The 23,567-nt window shown below is 43.6% G+C and overlaps 1 protein-coding gene across 2 annotated transcripts; it reads right to left on the bottom strand.

Annotated features, from left to right (window-relative positions):
• Window positions 1-1,688: 1,688 nt before the first annotated feature.
• LOC121280685 (magnesium transporter NIPA2-like) lies at window positions 1,689-23,482 on the bottom strand. Of its 2 annotated transcripts, XR_005943686.1 has the most exons (7): window positions 23,145-23,482; window positions 17,472-17,714; window positions 14,541-14,597; window positions 8,582-8,672; window positions 6,835-6,995; window positions 4,189-5,572; window positions 1,689-4,076 (listed from the first exon to the last, which is right to left on the bottom strand). XR_005943686.1 is itself a non-coding variant. In XM_041192776.1 (6 exons), the coding sequence occupies exons 1-6, from the start codon at window positions 23,185-23,187 to the stop codon at window positions 4,956-4,958; spliced, it is 1,212 nt and encodes a 403-aa protein (XP_041048710.1). In that variant the 5' UTR covers window positions 23,188-23,482; the 3' UTR covers window positions 4,169-4,955. The 2 variants fall into 2 exon arrangements, 1 of the variants encoding a protein (XP_041048710.1); XM_041192776.1 differs by lacking the exon at window positions 1,689-4,076 and having other exon boundaries at window positions 4,169-5,572.
• Window positions 23,483-23,567: the final 85 nt, after the last annotated feature.

The raw sequence follows: 23,567 nt of genomic DNA, 5'->3' as shown, positions 1-23,567 counted from the left end.
GAAGCTCTGGTCACACTTGGGCTCCAAGTGCAATTGGAATTGCTTGCTCCTGTCAAGGTACAGACTCTCATACATACGAACATATGAATTAGGAGCAGGAGTAGGCCACTTGGGCCCTCGAACCTTCTCTGCCATTCAATAAGTTCATGGCTGATCAGATTGTAACCACAACTCCACATTCCCACCTACCCCCAATAAGCAAGGGGGTGAAAGGTTATCAAGAATCTATCCCTGCCTTCAAAATATTCAAAGACTCTGATTCCACCACCTTTTAAGGAAGATTTCCAAAGACCCACTACCCTCTGAGGGAAAAAAACATTCTCCTCATCTGTCTTAAATGGGTGACTCCTTATTTTTAAACAATGACCCCTAGTTCTGGATTCTCCCACAAGAGGATCCATCCTTTCCACATCTACCCTGTCAAGACCCCTCAGGACATGTGGGTTTCAATCAAGTTACCACTCACTCACCTAAACACTAGCTGATACAAGCCGAGCTTGTCCAACTTTTCCCCTCATTCCAGGCATTAGTCAAGTAAACCTCTTCTGAACTGCTTCCAATGCATTTACATCCTTCTTTAAATAAGGAGGCCAATACTGTACATAGTGGTGCCACGATGTCAGCACTTAACAGGAAATGTGCGTGTGCATTGGGCAAGTGTGTAATAGGCAGGGTGGGTGTGCAACTACGGGATCCATAACAGATGAGGTACTGGGTCACAGGCAGGCATGCCATACAAGGCAACCAACTCCCCTGTTTTTGCCTCCACCAAAAATGAATTTGGCCCTCTGCACCCATAGTTTCTAGGCTGAGGGAGGGGAGAGAAACTGTGGCACCAGTTAGGGGTGAGCCATGTAATTGACTCCTATAGAATGTAAAAAAAAAACTGGGTGGGTGAGGTCAGGCAGTTAGTAAAATCATTGCTTCCGGAATGTGCTGCAGTGGATCCCACAGTAGACCTTGTTTATGTCGCAGATAGATTGATTTTATAAGTTTATTTGAGTGACTTTTTTTGAACAATGGAAACATTTCCAATCCATGGAGATTTACTGTGTGCTGAGTTGTTTGTTGTGTGCAGTGTGTTCCAGTTCCCTGTGTGTCGTGCAGACCAGGGGGAATTGGTGTATTCAGTTGCAGTACACATCATGGAGGACAAAACAGGTACAACTTCCATGTTTTGTAATGACCAAATCATAAGTAGCCTTAGGAAAAAGCCATTAAGGCCCAAACAAGTTATTCGGTCTCCCTCAGTTGCATCTCCTCCTCTGCTCCCCTCCCCAATTCCTTCCCTTCCTCACCATGTCTCCCTCAGCCCTGCTTCCCCCTTCCCCTGAAACCCACTTCCTACCATCTCCACAACCTCCCTCCATCTCTTTACTCGTCTCACTCAACCCTACCCCCTCATCAGATCCTTCAACCTGGTAAGCTAGTAAAACCCCATCCCCTTAGAATGTGAACAAGATATTCACCCACAGAAGGATCTGTAGGCGATCCCAATGTTGACCTCTCCCTGCATTTCCTTTTTCTAACAAATGTCAGCAGACAGTGGTCAGGAATAGGAAACTTGGCTGATTTTCACCCCTCTGTAATCCTGAAGCACTGAGACCACCTGTGAAGGTCAACTAGTTCTGCAGGGGGCCAGGAAACAAATGTTCAGCAGGAATGACTTACTGATCAACTCCAGAAGGTAAATTCATGTGAAAATTTAAACATTATAGTTGATTTTTATTATTCTCTAGAAATTTTTAACAATATAGTGTCAAACATTTGTTGTGGCTGCTCCATTTATGGCTTGCTTCTGTTTGACTTTGAGTCAGCTGTTAAATACACTCCGCACTGAAGGAATCATAATGCATTAACAGAGACATATAATTCACCTTTACAAAAACAATAAGTAAAACGATGTTACAAAAATATATATAAAATAGAAAAATACAACTGGACTGTTTTCACCTTGTTCCAATATGCTGTCCTTTCAGGGTGTATTCATTTACTAAGGATTGAAAGTGATCAAAATATTTTCCCCGGTGTATATGCAAATATTGATCCACATTGCAGAATCTGGAACGGAATTGAGGGACCTTTGGAACAGAGATCAAAGTTGGTGCCAGACAGAATGGAGTTCACATTCAAAACCAGAACTACGCTTGAAAATCAATAGAAGAAAAAAATGGGAAATGCACAGTAGGTCAGGCAGCATCTATGGGTAGAGAAACGTTAACATTTCAGATCAATTACTTTTTGCCTCCATGAACAGATGCTGCCTGACTTACTGAGATCTTCCAGCATCTTCTGTTTTCTTTTCAGATTTCTGTCATTTGCAGTCTTTTGCTTATCTTTGCTGCTAAGTCCTTATTCCTTTAAATCGTTTCCTGCATTTACCAATGTTCTTTACTCTATGGGTGCAAGTCCCCTTTCTTTATGGATGGTGATCAAGACCAGAAACCCTGGCTGACTTTTACTTCCCAGTCCAATAGGCTGACTGAGATTTGCTAACTCAGGCCAGCCCAGGGATAGAACTTGGGGACTTCCTGGTCTGAATATTACCAGCTAGCCCAATGACCCACCGAGACTTTGTGACTACAGTGCTAATATCAGGGGAGATTCTGAAGTAAATGAATGATATTTACAGGCATTGCATCCCAGGAATGGCTAAGGATAGAAAAATTAGATGCTGTTTTGCAGGCAAATTCTGGCCACTGTTCCCTACCGAATTATAGCAGATGGAAGTTTGACTCCCAGTTAAACTCATAGAAAATGCCCAACATCACTGCAGAAGCACCTTCATCTCGTGGAATGCAGCAGTTCAAGAAAAAGATCTACCATCAACTTCAAGGCAACAAAGGTTGGGTGATAAATGCAAGGCTTGCCAGTGATGCCCACATCCAGAGAATGATTTTTTTTTTAAAATCCCCTTAGTCTTTGAGCCTTGAAGGAACTGTTAAATCAGTTTTCACACTATCATAAAAAACCTACAGATTCTTCATCTGATATTCTAGCTTCCCATGTTCAACATGGGACAAATCAGCAATAAGAATTTAAAAGTAACTTCAAGTAATCTGAAATGGACCAAGACAATTGTACAGTCAAGTGTGACCAAGATTGGAACGATTACTTGCAGGAATGAACATAAGAACAGAATGAGGCCATTCAGCCCCCTCAAACCTGTTCCTGCATTCAATAAAATAATGGTTGCTCTTTATCCTAACATTATCTACCTGCCTTGGCTCCCTATCATTTTATACCCTTGTCTAGTAAAAATCTAATCAATCTCAGATTTAAATATATTAATTGAGTTAAATTCCACTACTTTTGTTGGACGGAGTTCCACATTTCTACCACACTTTGTGTAAACAAGTGTTTCTCAATTTCCCTCCTGAAATGCCTTGGCTTAATTTTAACATTTTGTCCTCTCATCCTAGAATCCCTATCTACTCTATCAAATCCTTTCAAAATCGAAAAATCCTCAATCAAATCATCCCCTTAACTTTCAATATTCCAGGAAATACAAACCTAGATTATGTAATCTTTCCTTGTAATCTAAGCCTTGGAGCCCTGATAATATTTTGGTACACCAACCTCTGATGGTACTGAGATTGAATGAAATATCACTGGTGAGGAAAGCTAATTTACTTCGAAAGGGGTGCGTCACTTGCTGAGTTATTCCACACGCAGTGAGTATATGGAAGTGTCCTAAATCAAGGCACGAATTAGAGGGTTGAGAAAAGGCAGGTGTGCGTTGGCTTGACATAGCTCAACAATATGTCAGTCTTGGCTCGATGGATAGCACTCCCACACTGTCAGTGAAGAGGTTGTGAGTTGAAGCCCTAGGGTTTCACCTCGGCTGATACAGCCATGCACTACTGAGGGAATGCAGTACTACCTGTTGCTGTCACGGTGTATAGGGCTAAGTCCAACCCTGGTCGATGCTTTCCAGCTTTTTGTGTAGGTGTCAGTCCAAATCCGATGCTTTCCTCACGTGGCATTTACATAAACACACACACATTCTTTACAGAGATAAAAACAAAAACAAAAAAACTGTGGATGCTGGAAATCCAAAACAAAAACAGAATTACCTGGAAAAACTCAGCAGGTCTGGCAGCATCGGCGGTGAAGAATAAAGTTGACATCTTCGCCGATGCTGCCAGACCTGCTGAGTTTTTCCAGGTAATTCTGTTTTTGTTTCACATTCTTTACATGCTGGTTAGTGATCAGCAGCAGGAACAATGGCGGTTCTTCCCTCCCTAGCCTGGAGTATTAAGGTGAACATGTACCACCTCTTCGATTAAGATGAGCTAACAACACAAGATGACTTTTTTATGAACTTAAAACCAGCCATGAGCAAATAGTATAATAGGATCCAAAGCCAAGACTCGTTGACAAGAAAGTCAACAAATCATCTCTGACAGGAAAAAAAATTACACTTTAAAACTGCATTTTTTTTGATAGAAATGAAATGAAAAATGGGCTAGTTTCACAAGTAAACTGGGTAAGTCACAGAGTTTCCCATTACCCAAGAATGATTATTTATACTGCAGGGCTGATTGGTCTGATACTGGCACTTCATTCAAGCATCCAATCCTGACCAGAGACAGAGTAGAGCTGATCATTGATATAATCCCACCATTTAAACTGCAAGATACTTTTGCACTGGTCACAACGGGCTGTAAAGTGTAAGAGATGTGAGGGAATCGTTGTGAATCAGACTCGGACTATGATTAGCTGTCACCTCAAACTGTAACATAGCTTCTGGATTGGAACTGAATTGAAATCCTGTGGAATAACCTGACCTTTCATCAGTGAAATTTCTGGGTCATTGGGCACATGGAATAAACCAGTGTATTCACACGTCGAGGCACTGCACCAAAACACTAAATAGTTTCATAATCTGCCTGAGACTGGCTCTCATAGTAGCACTCATTTTTTTTTAAAGATTGTCTATGAACCTAAAACTTTCACCCATAAATAACAAAGACCCTGGGTTTCTCCTCAGTGAACACTGCATTGTCTGTGTTTTCTATAAGGATGTGCTTGTCATCTAATTTCAGCATAGGAGTGACGCAGACTCCCTCTTGTGCCTTGAGTGTCTTTGGCAAGTTCTTCAGGCTGAAATTCAGGTCTTTAAAGACATGAAGCATGAAGACACCGAGAGTGATGGTTCCAAAACCAGTGATTGTGCCCACAATGTCGATTGCAGACATGCTGTACCACTCTTTGAACAGAATGACTGAGGTGGTGATAACTACAGTGGTGAAGAACACATAGTAAATAGGGTAGACCACTGAGGTGTTGAAAATGTCAAGGGATTTGTTCAAGTAGTTGATCTGGGTGATGATGGAGGCCAGCAATGAGAAGATGAGAATCCAGGTTAATGGGTGTTTATGCACTGGGAGATTGGCGAAGCACCCTCGGATGGAAATGTCGATCCCTTTTACAGAGGAGACAGAGAAAGCACCGATCAGAGAACAGATGGCAATGTAGACCAGGACGTTGGTTTGTCCATGTCTGGGGGCCATGTAGAAGATGAGGAGGAGCACTGTGATCAGTAAGAGGCAAGCAAACACCAGGAACCCTGCAGGCACAAAACATTCATTCATTAACCTTGCCTGCCCAGTGTGAACATGCCATACTTCTCTCATCACCCAATCCCCCACCCATCCCCCAATCCCCCACCCATCCCCCAATCCCCCAATCCCCCACCCATCCACCAATCCCCCACCCATCCCCCAATCTCCCACCCATCCCCCAATCTCCCACCCATCCCCCAATCCCCCACCCATCCCCCAATCCCCCACCCATCCACCAATCTCCCACCCATCCACCAATCTCCCACCCATCCCCCAATCCCCCACCCATCCCCCAATCCCCCACCCATCCACCAATCTCCCACCCATCCACCAATCTCCCACCCATCCCCCAATCTCCCACCCATCCCCCAATCCCCCACCCATCCCCCAATCTCCCACCCATCCCCCAATCTCCCACCCATCCACCAATCTCCTGCCCAGGGAGAAATTGTGGCTTTAAAAATTGACAGGGTTTTACTTTATTTTTGTGCTCAGTGAGGGGAGCCTTGGGGAATTGAATATCTTCAGGCCCTTGAGTGTGAGCAGCTGGCAGACCAGGTTAGGTGTCCCACAGGTTAAGGGGAAAGTAAAGGGCTCTGGTAGTGAAGTGATTACTTATTGAACTAAATTACTTCACTCAAAATGGTTGTGAATCTTTGGAATTCTCTACCCCAGAGGGTTGTGGATGTGCCATAGTTGAATACGTTTAAGGCTGGGAGACAGGTATTTGGTCTCTTAGGGAATCAAGGTACATGAGGAGCCAGCGGGGAATTGAAGTTGAAGCCAAAGATCAGCCATGATCTTACCGAATGGTGGAGTAGGTTTGATGAGTTGTGTGGTCTACTCCTGCTCCTATTTCTTATGCTCTAATAATCCCAAGAAAGTGAGTTCAAATCCTACCAGAGCAATTTGAGAATCTGAACTCAGTTTTTTAAAAATCTGGAAATTAAAAAGCTGGTATCAGTAAAAGTGACCATGAAGTTGTCGGACTGTTAAAATTCAAACTAATTCACCAATGTCCCTTGAGGGAAGGAATCCTGCCGCCCTTACCTGTTCTAGACCTATATGTGGTTGACTCTTAACTGCCTTCTGAAGTAGCCCAGCAAGTTCAGTTTGTATCTACCAATGGTTTAAGGAGATGACCCATCACCAGGCAATCATAGATGGCCAATAAATGCCAACCTCACAGCGACACCCACACCCCATGCATGAATTTATAAGTAAGTGAAGCCCCCCCCCCAACCCCCGCATCTGTTACCAAACTAACCTGGTTCTTTGAGTTTCAGTGCCATTTCTTCCAGTGTTTTCACCTCCTCCTCTTGAGGTGCATGAATCACCATGACGGTTGACCCCAGAATGCAGAGCACACACCCCAATTTCCCCAACAGATTCAGTCTCTCTTGTAGGAGATAGGAAGACAACACAGCACTAGACATGGGGATGGAGAGGAACAAAGGGAGAATAAGGAAAAAATTCAGCAATAGTAAGGGATTCCAAACTTCTTACTGGAATAAACAAACAACTAGGCCATCTCCAGTTTTGTGTGGGAAAGGTGGGGGGTGGTGGAAGAGTATAGAGATGGGGTGTTGTGTGATGGGACTGTAACATGTTGGGGGTGAGATGGGGCAGAAGGGAAATTATTGATAAAGGTACTTCAGGGAAAGTTTGAATTATTTGCAGCCATTCTTATCACTTCTGCATGAATGGGCAAGCACCAGCGCCAAGAAGAGAAATTGTGGGCCCTGGTACTTAGCCCGTTTCCAGGCCCCAGCTAACCTTCCCCCTCAATCATGCATGTTATTTTTCCTCCTTTCAAGATTTACCCAGTTTTATTTACTTTAAGCTCTTCATGTTAAATCATAGCCTCCATGTATTTCAAATGTTTGCAATTTTTATTCATCCATTGCTGATATCATGCTAGCGTGGTTCAGTTTTTATAACAAGAAGTGAATGTGCTGTAAGAGTCTTTTTTTAAAATAAATGTACCTAAGAAACTAATTGGACCTAGTACACACCTCCCCCACTCTCAGGCCTTGGCCAGCAATGAGGGAGCGCTGCACTGCTGAAGATGTCATTACACAGAAGCCTGTTTTAGGGTGCTAGAAAACAGAAAGATGGTAGGATCAATAACAGGCTTTCCCCATCTAATTCAATTTCCTTTAATTTAATTCTCCGAGATGCACACAGCACCCATTTATTGAGGAAATTTACCCCTTCAAAGAGAGGTAAAATTACGGATTAAGATGACAGCTACCTGTATCTTTCAATTCATCCTCAGTACAGAGGGAGGTGGTGGCATAGTTGTATTGTCACTGGACCACTGTTCCAGAGACCCAGGGTAATCCTGTGGGGTGCGAATCCCACAGCAGATGGTGAAATTTAAATCCAATAAAAATCTGGAGTTAAGAGTCTGATGATGACCATGAAACCATTGCCAATTGTTGTAAAAACTCATCTGGTTCACTAATGTCCTTTAGGGAAGGAAATCTGTCATCCTTACCTGGTCTGGCCTACATGTGACTCCAGACCCACAGCAATGTGGTTGACTCTTAAATGCCTCCTGAACAAGGGCAAGTAGGGTTGGGTAATAAATGTTGACCTAGCCAGCGACACCCGTATCCCATGAACGAATATTTTTTAAAAACGTGGATGTTGCTGGCCAGGCCAGAATTTATCGTCCATCCCTTATCAGTTGGTTGTCTTGGCTGCGATGGCTCCCAACAATGTATTTCCTGCAACATTCACAGTCAACTTGTAACAACTTCTTTTACAATAGTGAAATGTTCCAAGAGGAGAATAACCAAACACAAATTGGTATTGGGCCACAATTAAAGATGTTACACAGAAATGGCCCTTTGAGATATCGGATGGCAATGCGCTGCTGGGGACCTGAAACCTAGCAAGGGGTCATCAGGAGAGAGGTGTGGGTGGAAAATGGAGAAGATGGGGGGAATGCAAATGGAAATTCTAAAAAGGCAGGATTGCATTTGCGCCAGTTTGGCTGTTGGGCCTACCTGATCAGGACGCTGAGCGCTCCAAGCGGAGTGACAACTGTTGCAGGAGCAAATGCGTATGCAGCAAAGTTCATTGCTTCTCCAATGCCCACTGGAAGAGACAAGACTCTGAATTAGTGCATTGTTTGACATAAAATATCTTAATTTATGCAGTGCCACCATTTTACATATTTAGAAAAATTGTTTTGCGGAAGTAGGCAACATAGGCAAGACAGCATTTATTGCCCATCCTTAGTTTCACTTTGAGAAGGTGGAACCGCTGCAGTCCACATGGTGTAGGTACACCTACAACATTTTATGATGGAGTTCCTGGATTTTGACCCATTACTGATTGTTGTGATCAAATTTGGGGAAATAAAAAGGATTTGTTAGTTCACTTTCTCATTGTAGCATCAGTGAAAGAATGGTGATATATTTCCAACTTGGAATGGTGTGCAAAACTTGGAGGGGAACTTGCTGGTGTTGGTGTTCCCATGCACCTGCTGCCCTTGTCCTTATAAGTGGTACAGGTGCTGTCGAAGAAGCCTCGGTGAGTTGCTGCAGTACATCCTCTGCTGCCACCATTCACCAGGGGTAAAGGGAGTGAATATTAAGGGGTGGATGGGGTGCCAATCAAGCGGGCTGATTTGTCCTGGATGTTGTTGCTCTTCTCAAGTGTTGTTGGAGCTACACTCATCTGGTCCAATGGAGAGTATTCCAACACAGTCCTGATTTGTGTCTTGTAGGTGGTGAAGAGCTTATCCAGAATCAGGGAGTTACTTGACACAGAATGGCCATCCATTGACCTGCTCTAGTCGCCACAGCATTCCTTAGAGTTTTAATTACTTTCTAAACAACAACTTATATCTATATAGCCCTTGTAATATAGTAAAACATTCCAAGGTGTTTCATAGGAGCAGTACCAAACAAAATTTGACACCAAGCCACATAAGGAGATATTAGGATAGATGACCAAAAGCTTAGTCAAACAAGTTGATTCTAAGGAATGTCTTAAAGGGGGTGAGAGGGGTAAGGAGGTGGAGAGATTTAGGGAAGGAATTCCAGAGCTCAGGACCCAGGCAGCTGAAGGCACAGCCACCATCAGTTGTGAAATTAAAATCGGGGATACACAAAAAACCAGAGGAGTACAGAGCTCTCAGAGGGTTGTAGGGCTGGAGGAGATTAGAGAAAGGGAGGGGCGTGCACATGGAGAGATTTGAAAAGGAAGATGAGAATTTTGAAATTGAGGCATTGCCAGACCGGGAGTCAATGTGGATCAGAGAGCACAGGGTTGATCAGTGAATGGGACATGGTGTGAGTTAGGATTCAGGCAGCAGAGTTTTAGATGAGCAGATGTTTATGTGGGGTGGAAGACGGGAGGATGGCAAAGCACCAGTGGCATAGTCGAGTCTATGGGCAATACATACAACATCTTAGCAGGATAACTAGCAATATCCAAAGTGCCTTCTGCCACAAAGTTGGTTACTAGTGGAGACTAAGAAGTAAGTAGCTAAAACTAGTGACATTCAGTAGATTTGGTTACAGATTGTTGTAATCAAATTGGGGGAAATTAAAAGGATTTGTTAGTTCACTCTCTCATTGTAGCATCCAGCACTAGTGCTATGCAACTTTGCCTTGAATTCAAACTGACTCTTTCAGTTCCGTTTCTCAGTTCGGTCGAAGGACTCGAAATGTCAACTCTTTTCTTCTCCGCCGATGCTGCCAGACCAGCTGAGTTTTTCCAGGTAATTCTGTTTTTGTTCCGGTTAGACATGCCTTAGATTAGGCTTAAAAACAATTCACAAGAATATCAATTCAATGAATTTAAGCTCCTTTCTTTTAGCTATGTATAAGATTTACCTCATGTTAAATGATCTGCAAGCCAAATGCATAAACATCAGCATTTCAACCCTTGATACAAATGATCCACTCAAACATAACAAATAAAAACCCAAGGATTGCCGAGATTATAAAAACTCAAATAAATCAATTCAACAGGGAAGTTATGAAACAATTCTTCACACAAAAAGTGGAAGTATGGAAATCTCGATGATAAAAAAGCAGTTGATGCTTTAAAAAAAAATTATTTCAAGGGATGTGAGCATTGCTGGCTAGACCAGCATTTGTTACCCATCACTAATTCTCCTCGAGAAGGTGGTGGTGAGCTGCCTTCTTGAACAGCTGCAGTCCGTGTGGTGTAAGTACACCCATAGTGCTGTTAGGAAGGTAGTTCCAGGATTTGACCCAGCAACAGTGAAGGAATGGCGATATAATTCCAAATCAGCATCATATGTGGCTTGGAGGGGAACTTGCAGGCAATGGTGTTCCCACGGGTCAGCTGCCCTTGTCTTTCTAGATGCTAGAGGTCACGAGTTTGGAAGGTGCTGTCGGAGGAGCCTTGGTGAGTTGCTGCTGTGCATCTTGTAGATGGTTGACTGCCAATGTGAGTTTTTAAGGTAGTGGATGGGGTGCCAATCAAGCATGCTGCTTTGTCCTGGATGTTGTTGGAGCCGCATTCATCCAGACAAGTGGACGATATTCTATCACACTCCTGACATGCGGCTTGTAGGGGGTGGATAGACTTTGGGGAGGCAGGAGGTGAGTTACTTGCCACACAATTTCAAGCCTCTGAACTGCTGTTGTCACCACAGCATTTATATGCTTGGTCCAGTTCAGTTTCTGGTTAATGGTAACCCCTAGGATATTGGTAGCAGGGTTGGACTGATAAAATGGCCACCACTGACCATATGATGGTAGCTCTGGAAATTTGAATAGTTTAAAAATGGACAAAGGCTAACACATCAAACTGCTGGAATGTAACACTGCCAGCATTGTATAAACACTCCAGCCAAGCCAACACAAATGATAGTAGACGAGACGTCTGCATCAGCCAGTTATGGACAAAGGCAAAGGTATTTGTGACTCATCTCCAATGTTGTACTAATGGTTCTACAGTTACCTGCTCAAAACATAATGGGTTTTAACAAGAGGCCTCATTAGCAGAATAGTTCTACCTGAAACATGACCGAGACTTGAGCTGTTTAAATTGCTTTAATTATATAGCCTTCAGATTCCAAATTCAGTCTGCTGTTTAACATCCGACTGGCAAGCCATTTGGAAACAAGCTCTGGCCAGGTTGGACAACTGGCCCCCATCTAACCTGACTCCGTGTTGTACTATGGCCTACAGAACTGATTCAATCTCTACGTGCCAACTTCATCTTGGGACATCAAACTCACCGGAAAAGTGATCCTCAGCCACCCAAACTCTGTGGAAGAATTACTCATTAGACTTAGATTCTGGACTCTGGACTCACATGAATACATAATTCTTATTTTTATCGCGGTCTTTGCCCTGAACCCCTTTCTATCCCTATCCCTCTATTATATGAATGCAAAAAGATGTGGGCATTGCGAAACCCCTTCCTGTGTTTTGAATGTGTAAAACCCCTCTTATTTTATCTTGAGTTTGCTGTGAGGTTAGTGAGAGTGTTGGATCACTCCAAACCCGAAAGGTTGGAGAAAATACTCCACCACTTATAAAGGGGGAAATCAAAAATCAAAAACACCTTTCTATTTATGGATGGGTAGTAAGTGCAGAAATCAGGGCTGTTCTAAATTAAACCCCCTCCTATCCGTAACGAAGGAAATGAAGCTGGGTCACTGTTCAGTCATGATCTCACAGAATGGCAGAACCGGCACTGTTGGGCTGAATGGCTCCCTCCTGTTCCAATGCAAATCTTAATCTGGTTCCTTTTGTTCATGAGACCGCTGGCCTTGCCCACCAATCATGGAAGGCTTCAAAGCCTCTCCAAGGCCCCACAGACACACACAAATCACTACCTGAATTGGGACTAACCTGAAATCACCCGCAGATAAGGCTAGAGGTTACAGAAATAGTAAAAAGACAGAACTAAAGGCTGTGCATTTGAATGTATGTAGTATTCGTAACAAACAGATGAATTGGAAGTGCAAATAGAAATAAATATATATGATCTAATAGCCATTACAGAGACATAATTGCAGAATGACAAAGACTGAGACCTGAATATTCAAGGTTACATGACATTTAGGAAGGACAGGAAGCTAGGAAAAGGTTCTGTTAATTAAGAATGACATTGGTACAATAGAGTCCTAGAGTTCAAGATGTAGAATCAGTTTGGGTAGAGATGAGAAATGATAAAGGCGAGAAGTCACTTGTGGGAGTGGTTTATAGGCCCCCTAACAGTAACCACATTGCAAGACAGAGTATACAGGAAGAAATAAAGGGGGTGTTCCAGCATCCACAGTATTTTGCTTTTATATAAGAAGTAATGGGAGTTTGTGAGAAAGGTACGGCGAAAATCATAGGTGATTTTAATTTACATACAGATTATGGAGAGAGATTGCAGAACTCTCAGAGGTACAGAGGGATCTGGGTGTCCTGGTACACAAATCACAAAAGGTTAGTAGGCAGGTACAGCAAGTGATTAGGAAGGCAAATGAAACGTTGCCATTTATTGCAAGGTGAATGGAATATAAAACTAAGGATGTTTTGTTGCAGTTGTACAGGGCGTTGGTGATACCACATCTGGAGTACTGTGTACAGTTTTGGTTTCCTTATTAAAGGGATATAAATGCATTAGAAGCAGTATAGAGAAGGTTCACTCAACTAATACCCTGGGAAGGGGGGGATTATCTTTCAAGGAAAGGTTGGATAGGCTGGGCATGTATTCATTGGAGTTTAGAAGAATAAGAGGTGATCTTATTGAAACATATAAGGTGGACTTCACAGGATGGATACTGAAAGAATGTTTCCCTCTGTGGGGGAGAGCCTAGAACTAGGGGACACAGTTTAAAAATGAGGGGTCTCCCATTTAAGACAGAGATGAGAAGAAATTTCTTTCTCTCTTTGGGTCGTGAATCTTTGGAACTCTCTTCCCCAGAGAGCAGTGGAGGCAGGATCATTGAATAGTTTTAAGGCAGAGGTAGATAGATTCTTAATTAACAAGGGAGTTGAAGGTTATCAAGGGTATGCAGAATGTGGAGTTGAGGCCACAATCAGATCAGCCATGATCTTATTGAATGGTGAGCAGCCTCCTGATTTGTATGTAATGTGACAGTAAGATCACCCAATGCCACAAGAGTTAAATATCATTGCAGAGGATTTCTAGAGTTAATGGATGCCTTTTATAACTTTGTAAGAGAGCCAACAAGGATTGATTACGAGTAATAGAGAAAATCAAGTCTCCAACTCAAAGGTGAGCGTGGCTTTCAGACTTTTCAAAGGTTGGTGAGGCTTAAAAAACTCAAACAAAATCGCCATTTTTTAAAAAAATTGAACTAACTTGATGCACTGGGTAAGGTGGCAGGGTGGGTAAGGTAGGTGGGTGAGGTGGCAGGGTGGGTCGGACGTTGTCAGGTCGGGTAGGATAGTCAGGTCGCAGGTTGGCCAAGTTGGGTGGTGGGTACAGGTCTGGTCTGGGGTAGTTAGGGAGTTGGAAGGAGTGATTGGGGGGTCAGTTCTGGAGTTACTCAGGAATTAGTCTATGTTTTTTTCTGTCTAACATTTCTTGGATAATTATCCAGGTTAGTACATTGGAACTGTACAAAGCCTCTGACCCTAACTGAGTCAGAGACATTCGTGGAGGGAGTCCTGGGGAGCAGGGGAATTGCCCATCGGAAGCTGAAACTTCCCAGGCAATTCCCACAGAGGTCAGCGCATCAGAACTTCCACAGGGTCCCGATGCATGTCTTGGGTCATATGTATAGTATCCAACAATCTGGAGACCAGAAGATTTGTGCCATTCTATCACATCTCCTCTTTAGCATGAAAGTATAATATGAAGCATTTTGAACATGTTTATATTCAAACAAGAATGCCTAAGATTTGGTGGAATATTAATTTCAACAATTCTTGATTATACACTGGGACATATTGTTCTCTTATTTCAGTAAACACTGACAGTAGCATTCACCTGTTCTCCAAGTTTGTTACTTACTTGTTAGAAGGCCAGCCCACCACATCCAATCCTTTAGATAACCATGGCCACCGTCCCCTAGAACAGACAACAAGAAGGCCAAGGCACAGTGTTTACACAACTGTGGATCATGTAGCTCAGAAAAATGCAGTCTAGAGAGAGCCTCATCTTGATTAAAGAAAGCTTGTGATTCTGCTAATATTTATCCCAAGATCAATATCACTAAAACCAGCTAATCTGGTCATTGACATGTTGCTGATTGTGGGAGCTTGTTGTGCACAAATTGGTTGCAGCGATTCTCAACATTACAATAGGGACGACATTTCATTGGCTGTAAAGCACTTTGGGATGTTCTGATGTAGCGAAAGGTGCTATATGAACACAAGTTCTTTGTTTTTTCAGGAAAAAACTGCCAGGGATTTGCCAGCAATGGGCCAATTCTGTGCTGTATTATTCCATGATACCCAGCAGGTCAGTCCTGGAGTTTCCAGGAATTACAGATTAATCTCCAGAACACACCTAAGAAAATAACATAGGGGTGTTAAACAAGAATGTGTTTCTGTCAATTTTCTATAAATATTTTTAGAAGGTATTAAAACATTAGATACGGAGAAGGGCTTTTTAAAATTCATTTGTTAAATTTGGGCAACACTGCCTAGGCCAGCATTTATTGTCCATTCCTGATTTCCCTCGAGAAGATGGTGGCAGAGCCGCTTTCCTGGGCGGGATTTTCCGGTCCTGCCTGCCGGCGAGATATTTTGGGGCCACCAAAGTCAATTAATTGGTCGGCTGACTTGCCGCATCGTCCGCAGCAGGACCCACCATGCTGGGGTCAGAATTCCCGGCTCTTGATTTGCTGACTTCCGTGTAGTGTTAAGAAGGGAGTTCCAGGTCTTTGACCTAGCAACATTGAAAGATTGGTGATATAGATCCAAAAGATGGTATGCAACTTGGGAGGGAATCTTGGTGCTGGTGTTGCTTTTCCTATGTGTCTGCTGCCTTGTCCTTCTAGGTGATAGAGGTTGGGGGTTTGGGAGGTACTGTTAAAGAAACATGGACAAGTTGCTGCAATGCACCTTGTAAATGATACATGCCACAGCCACGGTGCTTCGGTGGTGGAGGAAGTGAATTTTTAAGGTGAAGAATGTGATGCCAATGAGGCAAGCTGCTTTGTCCTGGATGGTGTCTAACTTCTTGAGTGTTGTTGGAGCTTCACTCATCCAGACAAGTACAGAGTATTCCATCACACTCTTGTCTGGTGCCTTGTAGATGGTAGAAACACTTTGGTGTGTCATGAGCTGATGTGCCACAGAATTGCCAGCAGCTAACCTGCTCCTATAGCCAAAGTATTTGTATGGCTGATCCAGTTAAGTTTTTGTTCAATGGTAACCCCCAAGATGTTGATGATGGTAATGTAATTGGATGTCAAGGGGACATGGTTAGATTCTCTCTTGTTGGAGATGATTATTGCTTGGCACGTGTGTGGACTGCATGCTAATTGTCACTTCTAAGGTCAAGGCTGAATCACCTGCAGTGATGCCCTGGGAGGTTGAAAAGATTGGCCTGCAACACCTACAAACAACCCCTTTGTGCTAGTGGAGAGTACTCTCCAATTCCTATTAGCTTCAATTTTGCTAGGGCTCCTTCCTGCCACACTTGGTTAAATACTGTGTTGTTAAGGGCAGTCATTCTCACCTCTGGAAGTCAGCTCTCTTGTCCATTTTTGAACCAAGGCTATCACGAGGTCCAAGTGTCCTGGCAGAACCCAAAATTAGCATTGGTGAGCACAGGTTATCAGTGATTGAGAGATGCTTGAAAGCACTGTCCATGACATCTTCCATCACTTTGCTGATGATCAAGAGTAAACTGATGATGCAGTAACTGGTCGGATTGGATGTGTCCTGCTTTTTGTCAGCAGACATACCTGGACAATTTTCCACTTTGTCAGGAAGGTGCCAGTGTTGCAGCTGTACTGGAGCAGCTTGGCTAGGTGGAGCACTACAGCCAGAATGTTGTCCAGGCCCATGGTCTTTGCTGTATCCAGTGTGTTCAGCCATGCTTGATATCACATGGTGTGATTGAAATTGGCTGAAGACTGGTATATAAGATGGTGGGGAATTCAGAAGAGAAACCAATGACAGTGTCTGACTGACAGTGAGAATCATGGAGTTGAGTAATGAGAAAACTGTTCACTTTCAGTTTAGCTGTGGGGAGAAAGGGCACTGCAAGGATGGACATGTCGGGTGACCAATGGTGAGAGTATGGGGACAGGAGGTCACATAATGAAACCTCCAAGAATACAGGGGCATGAATGAATATTGCCAGAAGATGGAGGAGATCATCTTGTGTATAGACCTATCCTCATCCCTCCATGAGTGGCATGTTTCCTGAGGACCTCGAGTCAATAACCTGCAACAAGCATTGCCCAAGGGGCAGTGCAGAGGAAGTGCTGCACCATCTAACGGGCAGCCCAGAGGGAGCACTGCACTGATGCAGGGGCCATCTTTTGAGTGAGAGCAGACTGCCTCAGTTTATCAAATGGATGTTAAAGATCCCTCAGCCACTGAATTGAAGAAGAACAGGGGAGTTCTCCCTAGTGTTTAGGACCAATATTTATCTCTCAACTAAAATGACTCACAGATGATCTGATCATTATTAATTGACTGCTGCATTTCGTGCATTATGACAGTGACTACATGTCATAAAGTGTACATAATTTTCTCCGGAACACTTTGGGACAACCTGACATGATGATCGATGCTGTACAAATGCAAGTTCTCTCTTTTCTGGTCTCAGCAAGTCTAAAAACCAACTGAACAAGCCCGCATCGATCTTTCTGTGGCCAGTTGAAGGGGTAACTAACTATACTATGAATGAAAGTGAGAGGGGCTTCCTCCATCAGTCCTGAGATGTAAAAAAGGGGGTGGGTGAAAACTACTACAAACCCCATACCTGCTCTGGTAGCACCTATTTGAGCCAAACGCAGCAGCCCTTTCTTCTTTAGAATGACACTGATACCGATGAGGCAGCTGGAGAAAATGGCCAAGGCCAGGCCAATATAAAAATCAGGAGATCTCCCCTCTGGATCCATTGCCAAAGATGCATTCAGGGAAGAGCTGGCTAGATCCTTCACATGGACAATCTGACACAAGGCCTCACAGGAAGTCGAAGGACACATCAATGTCACATATGATCCTGTATGGAGAGAAGTGCATGATTGAGAAAGCTGAATCCAGGAGGGTTTCTTTCACACTTCATCCTTATTTGAAGAATTTCCAATACCTCCCGCCGCCACCCCCCCCCCCCCCACTTCTCACTTCACTCTTTTGATCTTGCTGATGCAGTTTTCCTCAACATCTGGGCCACTTTTCAGTTTTGTGACCTCCATCCCCTTGTATTCTAGCCTTCAAGGTGTAAAGGCCAGCATTCCATTGGTCATTTTGATTATTTTCTGTAGCTGTTCATGACAATTTAATGAGCTGTCCATCTAGATCCCCAAGTCTCTTTGGATCTTCACCATTTCAAGCTTTTCACCTTATATCACAATGTTGTGTGCAAATTGGCTGCCACATTTCATACAACAGTGGTTAAACTTGAAAAAGCACTTCATTGAAAAAAAGTGCAAAGCTTGAAGGGAGGTCATTTGTAAAAGCGCGGAGAGCAAGGGGAGGTCATTTGAAAAGGAGCGCAGAGCTTGAAGTGAGGTCATTTGAAAAAGAGCACGGAGAGCGAGGGGAGGTCAGTTGAAAAAAAGCGCGAAGCTTGAAGGGAGGTCAGTTGAAAAAGAGTGCGGAGAGCGAGGGGAGGTCATTTGAAAAAGAGCGCGGAGATTGAAAATAAAAGGAGGGGAAGCTGAAGAGGAGCGGCCAGTGTGTGAGCGGCCCAGTGAAGGAGTGAAGCTTTGAGGCTTTGGCTTGAGAGGCTTAGGTGAGCAGAGGCTGAGGACAAGCTTGCTCCCAGTGGGGTAGGGCAGGTAGTTCCTTTAATTAAATTAGGAGTAGGTAATGGAGGCAGCAGTTAGGGCAGTCGAGTGCTCCGAATGCAGCATGTGGGAAGTCAGGGACAACACAATTGTCCCAGATGACTACACCTGCAAAAGGTGCATCCAGCTGCAGCTCCTGAGAAGCTGAGTTAGAGAACTGGAGCTGGAGCTGGATGAACTTCGGATCATACGGGAGGCAGAGGCAGTAATAGACAGGAGTTTCAGGGAGACAGTCACCCCTAAAAGTCAGGAGGCAGGCAGCTGGGTGAATGTCAGGAGAGGGAAGGGGAATTGACAGAAAGAGCAGAGCATCCCTGTGGCCATTCCCATCAACAATAGGTATACCGTTTTGGATACTGTTGGTGGGGACGACCTACCAGGAACAAGTTGTAATGGTCGCGTCTCTGGCACCGAGGCTGGACCCTCAGCTCAGAAAGGAGGGAGGGAAAAGAGGAGAGAAGTAGTGATAGAGGATTCAATAGTTAGGGGGACAGATAGGAGGTTCTGTGGGAGAGATCGAGAATCCCGGATGGTCCGTTGCCTCCCTGGTGCCAGGGTCCGCGATATCTCGGATCGAGTTCTCAGTATTCTTAGGAGGGAGGGTGAGCAGCCAGATGTCCATGTAGGGACCAATGATGTGGATAGGAAGGAGGAGGAGGTCCTGCAAAGAGAGTTTAGGGAGTTAGGTGCAAAGTTGAAAGACAGGACCTCCAGGGTTGCGATTTCAGGAGTGCTACCCATGCCATGTGCTAGTGAGGCTAGAAATAGGAGGATAATGCAGCTAAATACGTGGCTAAGGAGATGGTGCAGGAGGGAGGGCGTCATGTTTCTGGACAATTGGGCTCTGTTCCAGGGAAGGTGGGACCTGTACCATCGGGATGGTTTGCACCTGAACTAGAGGGGGACTAACATCCTTGCGGGTAGGTTTGCTAGTGCTGCTCCGGGGCGTTTAAACTAGATTTGCAGGGGGAGGGGAACCAGTGAGGTGGAGGAGGATAAAGGTCAAGCGAGAAATGCATGTATAGACAGAAATCAAAGGTTTGTATGTGATAGAAATGTTCTCAGGTGCATCTATTTCAATGCAAGAAGTATTGTCGGAAAAGCAGATGAGCTTAGAGCATGGATTGGCACGTGGGATTACGACATTATTGCTATTAGTGAGACTTGGTTACAGGAGGGGCAGGACTGGCAGCTCAATGTTCCAGGGTTCCGTTGTTTCAGACGTGATAGAGGGGAAGGGATGAAAGGGGGAGGAGTGGCATTACTAGTCAGGGAAAATATCACAGCTGTGCATAAGCAGGACAGCCTGGTGGGCTCGTCTACGGAGGCCATATGGGTGGAGCTGAGGAACGGGAAAGGTGTGACCACACTAATAGGGTTGTATTATAGACCGCCCAATTGTCAAAGAGAATTGGAGGAGCAAATCTGTAGAGAAAGCAGACCAATGTAAGAAACAGAAAGTTGTGATAGTAGGAGATTTTAACTTTCCACATATTGACTGGGACTCCCATACTGTAAAAGGGCTGGATGGCTTGGAGTTTGTCAAATGTGTTCAGGAAAGTTTTCTAAATCAATAAATAGAGGTACCAATGAGAGAGGATGCGATACTTGATCTCCTATTAGGGAACCAGACAGGTCAGGTGACAGAAGTATGTGTAGGCAAACATTTTGGGTCCAGTGACCACAATGTCATTAGTTTTAAGTTAATTATGATAAGGGTATGTATGCTCCTCGAGTTGAGATTCTAAATTGGAGAAAGGCCAATTTTGTGGAAATGAGAAAGGATCTAGGAAGAGTGGATTGGGCTAAGTTGTTTTCTGGCAAGGATGTGTTCAGTAAGTGGAAGGCATTCAAAGGTGAAATTTTGAGAGTGCAGAGTTTGCATGTTCCTGTCAGGATTAAAGGCAAAGTTAACAGGCATAGGAAACCTTGGTTTTCAAGGGATATTGGCGATCTGGTTAAGAAGAGAGAGGTATATAGCAGATATAGACAACAAGAAGCAAATGAGGCACTTGTAGAGTATAGAAAATGTAAGAAAATACTAAAAAAGGAAATCAGGAAGGCAAAAAGAAGACATGAGGTTGCTTTGGCAGATAATGTGAAGGTAAACCCAAAGGGTTTCTACAAGTATATTAAGAGTAAAAGGATAGTAAGGGACACAACTTGGAGTATTGTGTGCAGTTCTGGTTGCCTAACTATAGGAAGGATATCAGTAAGAGTGAGAGAGTGCAGAGAAGATTTACTAGGATGTTGCCGGGTCTTAAGGAGTTGAGTTACAGGAAAAGATTAAACAGGTTAGGACTTTATTCCTTGGAGCGTAGAAGAATGAGGAGAGATTTGATAGAAGTTTACAAAATTATGAGGGGTATATACAGAGTAAATGCGAGTAGGCTCTTTCCACTTAGATTAGGAGAGATAAACATGAGAGGACATGGCTTTGGGGTGAAAGGGGAAAGGTTTAGGGGGAACATTAGGGGGAACTTCACTCAGAGAGTGGTGAGAGTGGGGAACGAGCTACCATCTGATGTGGTAAATGCGGGTTCACTCTTAAGTTTTAAGAATAAATTGGATAGATACATGGATGGGAGAGGTCTGGAGGGTTGTGCACTAGGTGCAAATCAATGGGACTAGTGGAATAATATTTCGGCACAGACTAGAATGGCCTGTTTTTCTGTGCTGTAGTGTTCTATGGTTCTATTAGCTGTAAAGCACTTTGGGATGTCCTGAGGTCATGAAAAGCATTATAGGTATGCAAATTGCTTTCTATTATTCATTCCTTGGACCTGCTAAACCAGGAGCAAATCAGGGAAGAAGATGCTGCCAAAGTCATAGTGAAGGAGGAGGTAATTTAGATAGTGGACGGGTTAAAAATTGATAAAGAGCGGGTGTCAGAATAGCTGGCTGTACCTAAAGTTGATAAGTCACCAGGATTGAATGGAATGCATCTGAAGATGATGAGGAAGAGTGGAAATAATGGAAGTACACCCCATGGTTTTCCAATCCTCCTTAGATACAGGGGCCTGGAGAATTGCAAATGTTACACCCTTGTTCAAAAAAGGGTGTAAGGTTAAACTCAGCAACTACAGGCCAGTCAGTTTAACCTCAGTTGTGGGAAAGCTTTTTGAAATGATAATCTGGGACAAAATTAACAATCATTTGGACAAGTAAAGATTAATTAATTAAAACTGACAGATTTGCATGAAGAACCCTATTGTTTTAAAGACTAACATGTCATGGTCTTTATGATTTATTTTTGTAGCTGACCACCACACTTCATCTATCAATGTCTCTTTGTAATGTTATGCTCTGCTTTCTAACTACTCACTGCTTCCATTAAACCAGGAGCAGTCTATTTTAAACTTGGAGCAATCTATGTTAAACCAGGTATTTTAAAACCATTTCATTCAATAAACCATGAACAATACAACATATAAGAAGGCAATTCCACCCATCTTGCCTCTGGTGACATTTTGAAAGAGCTACCCATCAAGTCCGATTCCTCTTTTTCCACTGCAAACATTTCTTTTTGAGTATTTATCTAATTCCATTTTAAAATTGATTCATGAATCTGCTTCCACCATCCTTTCACGCAGTGCATTCCAGACCAACTTGCAGCATAATTTTTTTTCCTCCAGCCGTCCCTGGTTGTTTTGACAATCATCTGAAATTGGTGCCCTCTGGTTCCTGGGTCTCCTGCAGCTTCCACTTAATTACTCGACCAAAACCCTTCAAGATTTTGAACATCGCTATCAAATCAATTCTTAACTTTCTCCACTTTAAAGGAGGTCAACCCCAATTTCTCCAGTCTCTCCACATAATGGAAGTCTTTCATCCCTGATACCATTCTAACAAATCTCCTCTGTACCCTCTATAAGGCCTTGACAACCTTGCTAATGTGTGGTGTCCAGAATTGGTCACAGGATGGGCATATGTGTTCTGTATGGGTTTAGCATAATGTCTCAATAAACCAGGAGCACACCCCCTCTTAAACCAGGAGCAGTATTGAACCTGCCAATCCTAGTCACCTTGCACATTTCTGCTCAGAAGATGAAATCCTTACAAATCCTGTCTCCCAGGGTGGAAAGTTTCTCCTGGCCCTTCCCCAGCCCTGACTAGGGGTTCAATCCGTCCAGTTAGTGAACTCTTTACCTTCTTGTCCCATTGACATAGCTAATTTTAATTATCCTAGAATGTTGCTAACAATAATGTTCAGCACTTTGCCTTTTCACAGCTCCTGACTGCGAAAACCCTCCCAATTTACTCCTCCACCCTAGCTGGTCGCACTCCTCCATCCTACCTCCTGTTTAAACTGTGATCCCAATCAGGAGACAAACAAAAAGTTTTGACAAAATTGTTCAGGAATCTCGAGCGATCGTCTCAAGCAGCTTAATGTGTCGGTCGGAGGGTTAACCCAATAAATTTGGGATTGCACAACTTTAAATACAGTTAACAAATTAATCCACTGAACAGAAGTTCCAAATAGAGATTGTTTCCCCCATGCCTAGTCTGCCCAAGTTTAGAATCAAGTGTCCAAACGACAGTCCGCTCTCAAACTTCACAAAACTTGCCCTCAAAACCTGGCTTATCCGACCAGAGATTTACATTGCGTTTCTAGGCGTTGTTGAATGATTTGCTGTACTCACCCTTCGAGCAGTTGTGTTCTGCCATGACAATGGCTTCTTCCATCGTTTAAAGCCTTCGTACAGCTTCTCATTAAAACAGGAACACACAAGCTTGGTCTTTGTCTCGGGGAGCTGTACTGTGAAGTCGCCTGTGCTTCACCTCAGCACCTGCCTAAAAGAACCACCCCCTTGCTGATGTGTCACAACCATCTTCCTTAAAGGAACATGATTCCCTTCTGTTGACAGTCGCTGCAGCCGTAGCATCAAATTTCCTCAAACTGGTTCTGCAACTGGCCACCTCGGCAAAGTCAGCCTTTATGTGGGGTAAATAAACATGGAAATGAGACAATAACGAGAAAAGCAACTTTAGGTTTTGACTGAAGTTGAAACTTTTGGTCCTACTTGATATGAGGAAATGCATTACAAAGGTATGAAAAATGTTTC

The sequence above is a fragment of the Carcharodon carcharias genome, chromosome 8 (genome assembly GCF_017639515.1).
Source record: "Carcharodon carcharias isolate sCarCar2 chromosome 8, sCarCar2.pri, whole genome shotgun sequence".
Taxonomy (NCBI): Eukaryota; Metazoa; Chordata; class Chondrichthyes; order Lamniformes; family Lamnidae; genus Carcharodon; species Carcharodon carcharias.
This window is presented reverse-complemented; position numbering and strand designations above follow the sequence as displayed.